Raw genomic sequence first — 14593 nt, 5'->3', positions numbered from 1 at the left:
TCCCCTCTTGAAGTGCAGTTCAATTCACAAGAGTCATCAGGATAGATTCCTTCTCCAAAAGCTCTAGCGTCTTTGTACATAAAGTCTTGAAAGTTAGGAACATCTGGTACAAATAAATCATCTATAAAACGCCTAACTTGACTAAGCTTATATAAAATGATAGGGCAGGTATTGATAGAAATAAGACGTTGCATAAACTCAAATTCATAAGTGAAAAGATAAAAGTTTGTATAAAGGCGGCACAATTAGTGCCCATGGGGATTCCTATAACTTGTTGAAACAAAGAATCACCTATTGTAATGTAAAGATTATCTAAAAGAAAATCTATCCAAGAGCAAACATCTTCTACACTTACTACCTTTGTGTATCTTTTCTTTTTAGAACCTATGTCATGATCTTTATTTTTTAGCCACAAAAAGTCAAAGGATAAGGCTGTTTTCTCAACTTTTAGCACTTTGCATCTATCTTTGTCAAATCTCAGCTTGAAAACTTCAGCCACTAGCTTTTTAATTCTAAACTTCAGGTCTTCCAGCTCAATCTTTGTGTAAAGCGTCGTAAAATCATAGGTTTGAAGGAGAATAGGAGACTCTTTTTCCTAAATGCTTCGAGAGGAATTAAAAAATTTTACAACAGGAATCACTCCTACAGAATCATTTAAAATCCAGCTTAAGTTCGAGGGGACATCTACCTCTTTTAATAAGTCCCTCCAAAGTTCATGGACACTAGGCAACATGGCTTTGAAGCAGTAGCTTAGTCATTTAGAGACATTCATCAAAGTAGTCTCACAAGCAGCTGCAATAAATCTTAGCTTTTTTGGAGTTTTGTGAAACTTCCAAGCAGCACAAAGAAAAGGTATGCTTGGATTGCAAACAAACCCAGAAGACTTGCAAAAGCTCTGATGTTTTGAGATCAAATCCTTTTGAGAAACTAAGGCAGGGGCGTAAGTTTTGGCAGACGAGTTCACTTCTCTCAAAAGACATTCTAAGTAAAACTTTTTGCAAAATAAAAACAAAGTTATTGGAACATTTGTCCACATAAGAAATGACAAAATTCCTACGGAATTTTCGAAGAAGAGTTTCATCTTCTTTAGAAAGATGGTTACTTTTCTTTGAACAAATAACCGAAGGGACTTCTTCTAGTTTCAAAGCAACTTTCTTCAAAATCTTCCCTTTCCATTCTGATAAGATATTTTTAACTCCTAAAAATTCTTCTAATTGCAAAACAAACTTTGAGATTCCCTTATCGATAGCTTTTAAAAGGCAAGACTCTTTAAAAGAGTAAAATCGAAATTTTGTGCATTTCATGAAAAGGTCTCTTAGGTTACTAGAAAGCAAAATTGAGGTATCAATTGTGACCACATGTCCTAAATCAGCATCAATAAAGCTTTGGAATCTCTTACTTTTACAACAACAAGGTTCTTTAAGGATAGAAGATTTTGAATGCTCTGAAAGCCTTTTACCTATCTCTCCATAGTTGAAAGCCTTTTGTCCTAAAGTTTTTACATACTTCCAAGCTACTACTGGATGCTTTCAAATTCTTCTCACAAAATGAGGGAGAGAATCCATTACTTCAAGAGACTTCAAAATGGAGTTTAAGCCTATCTTGTCAAGTGAGGGAGAAGTAAAAATACAAATCAAGAGTTCCTTATTTAGATAGACTTCTTTGCTTTGAAATGAAGCTTTTACTTTTAAGAAACGATCCAACGAAGTTTTAAGTTGTATATAATGGAGCTTATTTAGATTCAAATCCTCAAAAGAGAAGTTTTCCAAGGTGTATTGAAGTTTAAAAAGAACTTTGACATTATATTTTTCAAAAACTTTTATTGAAAAAAGACCCAGTGACATTAATCTATCTAGGTAGAGTAGTCTTCTTTTATAGTCTCAAGAAGCAAAAACTCTTGGAACTGAGGAAGTTAAAGGAACTAAAGGAGGAGGAAGTGGAGGAAGAGGAAGTGAGGGAGGCAACTCACGAACTACATGTGAGATTGCAGGAGAGCTAGGACAACCTCGTAACATAACTTTAGGTTTCCATACGATGTTAGGTGTATGACTATGTTGGTAATGATGAATGTTAAAGGGCTTGATATGAGTTCTCCACATCAAAGGGTTCTTTTTAGAGGTTCTTTTATTTTTACAAAGAGTTGATTTTCCTTCCAAATTAAAACCTATATTCAAAGTAGCCTACATAACCATGACAATCAAGCAGACCTGATGGGTGAAAAGATAGATGAGGCGCCAAGCAATGATGAGCAAATCTGTGATATTGATGAAGATGCACAGCATGATAAGGATGTGGATGCACTTACACTCGATCCTTCTAGGCATGCAAACTTTGAGGACAAAGTTTTTGAGGAGGTGAGTATCCAGCATTGTATGGTCTCCATAAAGGGAGGAAATATCGAAGACCATACAGATGATATCAAATGATGCCAAAGTAAACTTACACACAATGAGGAGCAGCAGCTTGTGCAGCAAGAACAAGATATGCATGACAGTTTTAATCTGGAAGCTGCATCACAACACATTCATAAGCATGGCCACAACTTTTACCATACCTAATGCCCGTCACTACTGCTCACTAGGTGAGCATACCTGGGAGCTTTGCCTTCTAGACTTAGCAGCCATGATGAGAACAATGGCACCTCATAGGATTGCTGTAAATGCAAGGGCAGAACTTTGGAACGATGTCCTTGTGCCGCGTATAGTACGTGACAAATATTGCAGCTATGTAGTAGTAGCACTTGCAAAAGCAAATCCATGTGCACAGGATGAGGCTGAACTAAACTATGAGGGTGATCTTGGGACTATTAAGTACAGTCCATCAAGGTTGACTACTAGGAGCATGCACTTCGAGCTAGAAATTCAAAAATATTTAAAAAGGCTCCTTGTCCAGCAAGTTGCAGGCATAGGCCAGCAAGACAAGCCCCAAGATTCAGCTGCTATAATTGCAGTCCTGATGCAGTGTGATGTTGAGGGTTTTGGGCCACAAATTTTGGCATATTTATCATCAGGGCATTATGCTTATTTATGCTGCATGCAGTTGTTCCAGCTTGTCAACAAGGAAGGTCCATGGATGTCGGTGTCACAGGGAGTCCACCAATATGCTTGCCAGTTCCTTCATGGTCACTTGCAGAATGTAATTATAAATGGGAATCGTGCTTTTGAAATGAATAGCTGCTTGATAGACAAATTTTCAAGCCTTGACGGGAATGAGTCCATTGCACTTTCAGATTTGAGCATCGTGGCTATGGAACCGAATTTTTTGATGCAATTATTTTCAAGGGATAATGCATTACATAGCCCTATGTGCATGCCACTATTTCAGCCCATTCCCGATGAGGATTTATGGAAAATTATTTGGCAGCTGACAGCAAATCCTGCAATGTTATCAATATTGGGAATTGTGCCTTGCATGGAGAGCTTAAGCAGAGGCAAGTCTGCGAAGAACTAAATGAGCGTGAAGGAGCCACTTGGAAAGGATCTACATGCAACCTTCTACACATGGGCATCCACAACTCAGCCCGTTTCAAGATTGAATCGCTATACCTAGGTCAGCTAGCACTACTCTAATTCACAGCATTATAGGCCCATCTGCACAAATGGCTGCAAATCTCCCTAACAGCTCAAGCACTATAAAAGGTTAACAAACTCATCACTTCGTCAGGACTTCAGAGCTAAAACATGGAGATTATCATGAACACATACCAGATACTCAGACTCCTCGAGCCTGGCTCTGATATCAATGTTAAATCCCATAATTGGGTGACCGCCCTGACTTAGAATCTGACCCTGTTGCTCCACAAACTAACTACGCCACAGCAGGGCCTGCATAGGAGAAGAAAGCACAACATAGGAATCCTACAACCGGGATCCCAACAACAAAGGATACACTCTCTTGCAAACAAACCCCAAGGGGGGGAGCTAGCACCTCACCACCCAACCATAGGTAGATACGAGAATCACCCCTGAGCCTGAGGCCTAGGCCTCAAGGAGGCTAATCCAACTGAGAGTCAAGCCATGCGCCCCATACCACATGCCCCTTTCCCCCACCTACTAGTCCTAAGGCCAACAAGTCATATGGTTCTGGGGAATCTGTCACCCAAGACACCCGTGAATTGAGCCCCCTAGCTTGTACTTCTAAGCGAAGTTCCTACTATCTTTGGCATCCAATTCCAACAACAGAGATATGCTCTGTTAGCAACAAACCACAAGGAGGAAAGGTAGCGGCTCACTGCCCTAACCATAGGTTCTACATCTGAAAACCACCCCTGAAGTTGAGGCCTAGACCATGAAGAGGCTAACCGACAGAGAAAGGTCATGAGTCCCATACCACATGCCCCTTCCTAACCTACTACTCTAAGGCCAACAAGTCATAGTCTCTGCGGAATTCATCACCCAGGACACCCGTGAATTGAACCCGTTGCTTGCATTTAAAAGCCAAGTTCCTGCTATTTTTGGCATCCAATTCCAACTACAGACGCCATGCTTTTCTTAGAATAACTTTATTCACGGGACCAAAACCTCATCCATGATAATTCCATTCTACATCTTCAGTTATTCCTAGCCCCTAGTTAGACTATGCTCATATCCTTAGATCAATACAGATGAGCCACCAGACTCCTTTGGCTATTCCACGGTCCACCCTGACTGGACATCAAATTGAACCACTGGCCTTGTTTTCTTCGGTGAGTTACTTTCGGGATTTCAGCAGAAGGAGCTGTACGGAGCAGTCTGGCACAGATGTACAGGCCTGGAAAGGTCTGGTACAAAGGCATCTGCTGCAGGAATACTGGCGCAACAGTCTGGGCAGTCCGGGTACTGACAGCAACAAGGAAGACAGGATCAAGGGAGGAACTTGTGCCTATACCTAGATGAATCCAGGAACATTCCCAAACTCATCCTCTAAAAACACAACATAGTGCAGTTTCAATCTCATGATAGTCACTCACAAGGTTGAAAACCATAAACTCCATCATGCATAGCAGGGACTAGCTACTATGACATCCCCATTGACGTCATCAGCGCCCAACAGTGGGTGTAGACCATAGTATAAAAATATGCTCTCACACATACAAATCCACACACCCACACATACTTGAGCATCCATTTATACAAAGTCTTCATACTAAGTTTCTGTCGTCACTCCGGAGGTGAAGGGCAGACTCAGCCATGATGAAGGCTAGCACTAAAGGAGAAGGCTAATCAAAAGATAGTCCAAAATCTCTTCATTCAAGCTACAACTGCTTGTGAAGTCTAAACATTTTCAATTTAGTCTCTCCCCAACGAGCATCTAAATCTAAATCTAGCTGATAGGGCAACACACCATTTAAGATAGAAAGAATTATCACAATACCAGCAGGCCGCAACTTGGACGAAAACTTCACGAGGTGAAATTTGCATGTCCGCTAATACGGCAGAAGCATATACCTAGATGAATCCAGGAACATTCCCAAACTCATCCTCTAAAAACACAACATAGTGCAGTTTCAATCTCATGATAGTCACTCACAAGGTTGAAAACCATAAACTCCATCATGCATAACAGGGACTAGCTACTATGACATCCCCACTGACGTCATCAGCGCCCAACAGTGGGTGTCTCACCATTGGCTGTCTATGGAGCAGCAAGGAGGTAAGCATCCACAGCAAAGCGATGCCACATGAGAGGTACTTCAGGAAGATCAGTCGGAAGGTGTGGTTACAGGGCACACTTATAAGTTGTACACAAGCTACGAGTTGTACACAAGCTACACGGGAGCACCACAGGCCAACTGTTTTGGAAGTGCCACGGAGATAGGAGAATAGCCTTTTGTATGCACAAGGGTCCACATCTAATCAGCACTCCACTGAGAGAGGGTGGCACACTGAACATAGCATTTTGTATTGTGTCCACATTGGATGGAAACATATATTGCTGGTTCTACATCTCTCTATTGTACATTGTCCATTTACTTACTGCACATCTATGAACAGTACACATAAAGGAAAGCAGCTTTAGATTTGAATATACCACGGTGTGAGTTCCTGGGCTCCATAACTCTGTCTCTGAGGTTAGCTTCCACTATGAATACCTCCTGTTGTATTCTCTAACACACATTGTAAGCAGACAAAAGAGAGCACATTTTGACCTTATTAGCCATTGACTCTGAGCTTAACCATAATGCAGTACACTTAGTAGGGAATACTGGAAAATATTATGTTATTCCTCCCTTTTCAATCTCCTAAAGACTGACTTGGCCTTTCCTTAAGGAAATTTATTTTCATTCCTCGGGAATTAGTCCACAAACCACTTGGGAGATGATTGGCAGTATAACTGCTTGGCATCAAAATCAAGCCTTTGAAGATACAAATCAAATACCTCGTGCTGGTCCAACAAGGGTAGTGAAAGACACTATGCACTTGAAAATTGGATTGTGAACAAAGCTGAACAGTGAACCTGCAAAAGAATAAGGGCGAGTATTAGGTCTTTGCACTATAAAATTTGGCTTGCATATGTTTTAGAGCTCTCCCACAAATATCAGAAGTCCAATTGCCTTTCCTTAGTAAAATATTATCTAAGCTGAAGTAACAATGTAAGAGAAGGGGGCAATTACAGTTCTAACCAAATGTGGATAAGGACGTATTTGTGCACCAAATACAGCAGTACAAAAACTTGATTACGAATCACAACGTAACCCCTTTAACAAAATCGAAAAGTCTTCAGCTCAAAGAATATTAACGTCCCTGGAGATCGACAACATATGTTTCGCAACTGTCTGAAAAAATAATGAAACACTGCTAGCAAGCAACAAACGCGACCGAAACTAAAAGTGAGCGTTCGGTAGTATGCTATACATCGTTGAAACTTCAATGTGTGTGCAACCCAACAATATCTACTGTAGTAATCATTGAATATTACGATATAAAGCTATCGTTTGAAGACGAATTCACATACTAATGCAAAATCTGAATGGACGGATGAGAAAAAATAACGAAACACTGCTAGCAAGCAACAAACGCGACCGAAACTAAAAGTGAGCGTTCGGTAGTATGCTATACATCGTTGAAACTTCAATGTGTGTGCAACCCAACAATATCTACTGTAGTAATCATTGAATATTACGATATAAAGCTATCGTTTGAAGACGAATTCACATACTAATGCAAAATCTGAATGGACGGATGAGAACAACGCATAAAATACTCTGCACCCTACTGCCCAACGCTACGCCTAGAATACTTTGCAGGAGTCAGCATCCATTCTGAATTATAGTGTGCATGTAACCAGAAAGCACACGAAATTTTTCATACCATGAGCTGTAACGTGTAAGCCAAGAGAATGTAACCAATGCGTTGCGTGAGTCCCACAACATAATGCGACGAGAGTCCAAGCGAAAGCTACACGAGCAGTGCTTTTTCGGAGGGAAGCCTCTCTCTTTCTTGCAAGATCGGATATTTTCCTCTGTGAGCTACCATCTTCTATTGTTTGCCTCCTTTTGGAAGGGAAACCACATTCAGTCAGTCGAGCTGCCAAATTGTCAGCCAGAATGATATGATCTTGTAAACTCGAAATCGATCGGCTCAAACGGATGGCCGCAGTCTCCGTCAGCATGTTTACGGCGACAGAATCAACATCAGGTTCGGACTTCAGCACATTGCGAACGCGGGCAGCACACCCTCCACACATCATCCCTTCTACATCAAGTACGACGGACACTGGCTCCCCTTGGGCACCGTCGGGCTCCGCAATTCTCTGAACGTCACGCGGTAGAGGTTCTGCTTTCACCGCATGCGTTACGCTAAATCTAGTACGACCAGACTTTGCTCGCCGTGACTGCAGAAGAAAGATCCTTCGCAGATGTAATTTCGTACCAATTCTGTCACTGAAAATCACACTTGCGTTACCAGCTGCAGAGCTGAGGGGGCATTGAAGGAGCTTCGCATTCGGACTGCAAAAGGCAGACAGATGGCGCGCGGTCTTAAAATCTGGAGAAGCGGAGCGAAATCCATGTTGAGTAAGCACATCGGAGCACACCATGATTCCGTGAGCGAGGAAGGGAAAGAAATGAGTCTTGTTTCAGCAATCACGCTTAGCAGTTTTGCTAGTCTACAATCAAGCAAATCGTGCTCAATCGCAACCTCGCAACCTGGGTTGCTGTGCTTGCCTGCGATCGTCCTTTTGCACTGTAGCACATTAAACATACAGTTTCACTGCACGGCTCTGTACGCAATCGCCGACAGAGCTGCTCGGCGTGACTTCAACAGTTCTCTTCTCTCCCCGTCGTAGACAGCGTTGATCATCGAATTCCGATTCTTCGATTGCCAAGCATGTATCACAGAGCCTATGCGTCGCATTTACCTATTTACAACACGTCTCTTGCGGAGAGTCGCATTCGGAGCTTAAGAGGCTGCATTCTGCGGTGAAACGAGTGCGAATGGGGAGAGTCAGAGCCTGAATTCTGCGGTGAAGCGAGTGGAAATGGAAAAGTAAAATGAAGCTTTAGGAAGAAGAGGCTGCATTGTGAGGAAGGTGAAGCGGGAAGGCCTTGAAAAGGGGGAGGATTAGAGGGCGAGCTGGAGCTTAAAGAAGAAGAAGAAGAAGAAGCTGAGCTGCATTGGAAAAACGTGGGGCTTTGGATTGTTTGGTTAAAAGGCAAAATAGAGTTTTGTGGCGGCTCCCATGGATGATATGGAAATCTCGATCAGGCTCTCCATCATCATCATCATCATCATCATCAATAAGCACGCCCCCCGCATCGCTCCCACCTCCCCGCGCTCTGGAGAATTTTGGAACTGTAGCATTTGGTTGCTACGCTAGATTTGCAAAAGACACGTCCCCGTCAAGGTTTGTGAGGTTGCAGACTACCATTAATGATGGCGTGACAGGGATTTCACAGGTTCTTTCAGCCAACAGGAAGCCCATCAAAGTCTCCGGACCAATCACAGCACCTGGGCATTGCAATGCTAGGCTAGCAAAGCTTGAAATGGGGTTGTTGGGCTAGCATTGCAAAGCTGAAAGAAAGCCAACTCTAGCATGGGCAATCTGGCTGCCAGTAGGGCTATCCCATCCCTACTGGCCGGCGCGGGGGGGCCCTCTTAGCACTGCCCCGTTAGGGGCAGAGCTCTAGCTACTACAAAGTTTCTTTTTGAAGACCCTTTGAAAGCAGATCAACTCGAGTTCTATTCAGCCACTTGGGGGCAGTGCTGTAGGCACACGTGTGCCCCTTGTTAATTCTCCTTATCCCTTGCCCAGATGGTGAAATGCGTGAGAGTAGGTTACAGCTTGGAGCACAGGGGAGCCCACTCCACTGTGTTTGAGTAGCCACACGTGGGACATTATTCTTGCTGAAACCAAGACTCTGGCCACTCTAGCAGCAGCAACACTAGGGAGGCTCTCTAATAGAACAACCCATCCACCCTACACAGTGCCCTGCAACCACCCACACCGAGACAAGGGCATGCAATGTGTGGTTAGGGCAGGTTCAGGCATGGCCGTGGCCATGACTGCAAAAGGGGTGTGGAGTGATTTAGCTACTTCATGTCCGGCGATAGACATTTCACCCGCAGCCAAGCACCCATCAACCAATCAAAACATTCACGAGCATGGTATCGCATGTGGTCAATGCAAATTAACGAATGATTATCTCTAACTTGAATATCTGTCTCCCTTGTCTGAACATGGCATGACGAGGGCCATCCTCCCAAAGCTAGCTTGGGCGTAAACCCCCCCGCCTTAGAGGACTCCCTATGCCACGAGAGTCAGCAATCGTCTGTCACCTAGGCAACCAAAGCTCTGGAGGCAAATTACAACCCCGCATGTTCTAAGCTCCATTACTGCCACCACAAGCAAAGGATTGGAGACATTGGGTGTAGGCTAGGGCTGCATGGTCTTTGACACAAGAAATTGTCAAATATGCCACTTCAACATTGGAATGTCAGCTGGAATCCACAAATCTCACTATGATAGGCCAGAGCTACAATGCCAACTTTATGGCTCCCCTAACCCTAGCCCTACATGGGGCATGGACAGTTGCTTGCTAGTGGGACTACTGAGCGCCACTAGCTAGCGCAAGGATCCCATCTTACAAATAAGCACACATGTGTCGTGGGCACAAAAATTAAAAAATAGCAAAACAATACCAAGCAAATAAGAATGAGTCCCCCCATTGGCTAATGGGGGTTCAAATGCCATCAGAGCAAAATTCAAATGGGTGCAGGTTGCACAGGTGGTCAAGGCTTTCCATCTACATGGGCACTCCCCTTTTTGAGCACCCAATTGCCTTTACAGCACATGGCGGCCACCCCCTACCTGCCACTTGGTTCTACTAGTCCCCCTGCCACTAAAAGAAGCCTCCTCTTTATTACAACAACCCTTCCCACGAACTAGATATTCTGAATCAATCACCTTCTACATCTCCAACTGCCCCATTGATCACTATCCACACAACCCAAAGTCCTTGACCCACTACTACCAGCATAGCTTGCAGCTCCCACTAGGCTCCTCCGTCACCAATAGCTAACTTATTGCATTGAATGATAACTCTTTTTAAGTGTGGAAGAGAAGATTTTGATTCTCTGATTGCCATGCCTGGGGTGCCTCAACCCCCTCACTAAACTCCTTTGAACGGCTTGGAATCTCCAAAAGGAGCCTAGTTGGATGGTTTTCCCCCTCCCCCCCTCGCCCCTCGCTGTCCCAACTTCGACCATTCCTAGCCTTTTCAGTACCTTGAATCCCAACAAGCCATTTTTTATTTCATGCCTCCTAAAGTTGGGCAAAGAGTACATATGGCCATTTTAGTTGATGAGATTAAGGTTGTTGCAAGTTACTTTAACTAGTAGAATCCATTTCTCTCTCCCATTCAACCATGGATGGGCTTGTTTCATACTTCCTATGCCAAAGAAACAAAATTTCACTAGATTGGTTGTACCATGGTGCGTCAGAGTGCCAAGGGAGGCCAATATTAACCACTAAATTGCAACAAATCTAGCATAAAAGGATCTCTCAAACATCTATTGCTTCCAATATGATCTGTGGGATAGTTGGGCAATTACATGGATGTGATTTGTGTTCTAGAAAGTGCATATAGCGAGCAATAACTACTAGCTGATGAAAGAAGTCACAATGCTCATGTATGGTGGACTCATAGTGCCAAGAAAAAATAAAATTTCAAACCTGATAAATTTAACTCTTAAGCACAACCTATTTTTACAAGTTAACATGTGTAAATTGCTGATTAAAAAAAACTAAAAGTGCATAGGATAAAGTCCATAAAATACATGTGGCAATATTTTAGTAGGTTGTAGGAGACAAATGATACAGAAAGGGTTGGTGTGGTCTCCTCAAAATTTTAAAAATACACTAAGAGCAAGGGTCCCCATGCATTGGGGATCCAAGCAATCTGCGCGAACTTAAAGCTAGGTGCATGTGTGGAAAATGGATATAGGGGCATAAATAAACTTGGAATAAGATCAATCCCATGAAGGCAAAGGCCTTGCATGCTCGTTGTCCAAGTTGGTTTCCCTTTGCCCACATGTTATTATGTCAAAGAGTTAGTGGGAAAGATCAAGGGGGTCAATGGTACAATGATCAGGATAGATAAAGGGAGACCATTGTGAGTGGGACTTTAGGAATGAGGCATAAATGTGGTTTTGTAAATGAGAGGGAAAATGGGATGAAAAGGCTAAGAGGTTGAATGTGAAAGGCAGAGATGGCATTTTTTATTTCCAAATGTCCCAATTTGCCTGCCTCCATTTTCGTTAAATAACTCTAACAAAAAAATTAGAACATATTCTGATGCTTTTATAGATACTTTTCCCAATGTTCCCTATTCCAATGCTTAGATTGATGCTTTGGATTTTAAACTAAGTTTAAGGTAAGTCTGATCACAAGGTGTGTTTAAATTGATTTGAGGGTCAAGATTGAATGAAATTTGAGTTCACTTGTTGCCTTGCAATACCTTTTTTTGGTGTCAATATTGTCCAAGCCAAGAGAGGATTATCTTAGGGAGAGAATGCCTCCTAAAGGCAGTGCTCGAACGTATCCCTATAGACTAGCCGACTAATACGGTGCTGTCTACCCGCTGGTGAGAAGATCAGTGGATCCTCGGGAAGACTAGACTCAAGAAGCTCTTTGCACGGGCAGCATATCGACACATGTTTCAAGGTAACTTACTCTTTCCTGAGCTGAACAAGAAATGGTCCCTCAGAAGAGGCGATACTTGGTGGCGGCATCGCATCGGAACTATCTGGAAGAGTGGTGTCACGGGCAAAGTGCGCTTCCTCCTTTAGAAGGTCCTGCACCAACGACTGCCTACGAGAGGAAAGCTTTCCAAGCACTTGCATGTCTCCCTAGTGTGCCCTCTCAGTGCCGTGGAAATGATGCCCCACTTGTTATGGCACTACTGCGTCACCAGACAGCAGGTTTGGTGTGGAGAGTTGAATGCACGATCCGCACCTCGGGACTTATGTCCAAGTTCTACTTGGGATTCAAATGGAGACTTGTTCTCCTAGGGGAAGATGTTAGCATCCCCTCATCATTGGTGGCCTATTGGCCTTATATAAGAGCTGATGTCTTGGTTGCCACATGGGGTTTAGGAATAATCTGGTGTTCGGCATGGAGACAGGGTACGGAGATTGCGAAACCGCAATCGCAGGTACAATCAAGGGTGTCCTGAGAGACCTAGGATGGACTCTGACCCACAAAGATCCGGTGGTTAGTAGGCATCTCATTTTGATAAGTTCCTTCATGCGAGTGCCTTTTTTGTTGGTTTCAGCGTAGGCTGAGGGCTTGGTCCCATTTTGCTTAGCCACCTTTTGTATCTAGCCTTTTTAGGGCCTAACCAGCCCCTTAATACATTCGGCCATTTTGGTTTAAAGATATAAAAAACAGATGCACCTTGCAAGCGACAAGTGAAGTGGCAATAACTTTTGATGATTAACGACGATTAACCATATGCTTTTGCATATGATCATCTTAGTCTATTTGAGGCACTTTTATTCCAAACTTAGAAGGTTTGGTAAGACACTACCAATCCCATTTGAATTCCCCCAACCCCATCGATTATTGCGTTGATGTTGTTTTGCATTCTAGGATGAAGAAGAGTGTCGTGAAAATAGGCACTTATAAATGCAAAGAGCACAAGTGCACAATCAACCCAAGAGTCTTCGCTTAGTCTTAAGAAGCCATAGACAAGCAAGAAAACAAGATGTGTGTAATCACAAACATGAAGCAAAAGAGATTGATGAGTTTCCTCATGATGATGATAAGGCAATGGATGACTTGATTCATATATTCTATGATAAAAAGAGGTATGGGATAGCCCCAAAGGAAATACCATAAGATATAAGACAAGACTAGCAAAATTGGCCTAAAACATGAGAGACAAAAAGAGGTTGATGTTGTATGAAGGAGCCAAAACATCGCACCTTCCTTTTGATCTTAAATTTGCCAGCAAATGACAAAAGCCAATACCAAAGCAAGATGCCAAGAAGGCCCTACCTTCCTTGGGAATAGAGTTAACTCAATCCATGCTCTTCTAGGTAATTATATTCTTGATTAAAAAGAGAATGAGCATGCAAATGATGTTTCGAATGGTAGGCATTGTGATACATTGTGATACAATTAGAGAAGACAATTAGACAATTAGAACATACAATTTCGAATGGTAGGCATTGTGATACGATTAGAACATACAATTAGACAAGGTACTAAGTCACACATGCCTAGAATAGGTACCCCAGATTGAATTTGGGGGCAATTAATTAATTAGTTTGTGGGGAGGGGGGGACTGGGGGAGGGGCGAGTGGGATAAAGGGGGGAGGGCTTAAATTAAATAGGGGAAAAGGGAAGGGCAATAATTAGAGGGGGAAGGGGGAGGGGCTATCTCACAGTGGGGAGGGGAGAGGTTGAATTAAATAAGGGAGGGGCATTAAAGAAGGGGGACTACTTATGAAGGGCATAGGGGAGGGAGGCTTTATAATACTATCATAAGGAAAAGAGGATATAATACTACCTTGTAGCTTGATGGTAGGGCTCACTAGATTGTAAAGGAAGATTCTGGGTTCAAATCTTTTCTTGAACATTTGGGGAAGCCCTCTTGCACATACTCTATGCATAGAATAAATTAAGACATGCATAAATAAATTAAACCATAGAGAAACATAGCTCAATTAAAGCGTAAATAAATTATGTCATGGATAAACATAGGTTAATTAAGCCTCCACATACACTTCACATTATCTTTTTGTACTTTCAACATATCTCGTGTACACGTTTCTCTTTTCCATAGCATTTTTATTTCTTAGGTCTCATAGTTTTGGGATATCACACTTGCTCCATATGTGGCATTGATCTAGAGTTCCGATGCTCAAAGTACCTCAATAATTTTGAGCACACCTATTCATGAGCTATAGGTTTTGATAGATGCAAGACACAGAAATGGCTTCAGAGAGAGTAGGGTGTGATAAAATGGCTTAGAGGTGAGGGGAGTAATGAGGAACATGTGGCTAAGGACAAAATTGGGTGCAAGCAAGATGCTATCAATGGCACCATGGGTATTGATAAAGACTAAGGGAAGAGCATGATTGCAAGCATGAAAACCCAACAAAACATATGC

General features: G+C 42.7%; 1 protein-coding gene across 2 annotated transcripts in view; it reads right to left on the bottom strand.

The window, feature by feature from the left end:
- LOC147885703 (copper-transporting ATPase PAA2, chloroplastic) overlaps positions 1-8058 on the bottom strand; it is an 87463-nt gene extending 79405 nt beyond the window's left edge. For both annotated transcript variants that reach the window (XR_015543390.1, XM_087396057.1), the window contains exons 1-2: positions 7290-8058; positions 6358-6435 (exon numbers count right to left, since the gene is read on the bottom strand). Coding sequence is in view for 1 of the 2 variants with exons in the window: in XM_087396057.1 (XP_087252183.1) it covers positions 6358-6435; positions 7290-8016 (805 nt within the window). In the remaining variant the exon portion in view is untranslated. The remainder of the gene's footprint in view (positions 1-6357; positions 6436-7289) is intronic.
- Positions 8059-14593: the final 6535 nt, after the last annotated feature.

This window comes from Dipteris shenzhenensis, chromosome 25 (assembly GCF_047967505.1).
Source record: "Dipteris shenzhenensis isolate YYH24624 ecotype China chromosome 25, Dip_SZ_1.0, whole genome shotgun sequence".
NCBI lineage: Eukaryota > Viridiplantae > Streptophyta > Polypodiopsida > Gleicheniales > Dipteridaceae > Dipteris > Dipteris shenzhenensis.
The sequence above is the reverse complement of the archived record's forward strand: the minus strand, read 5'-3'. Positions and strand labels throughout refer to the sequence as shown.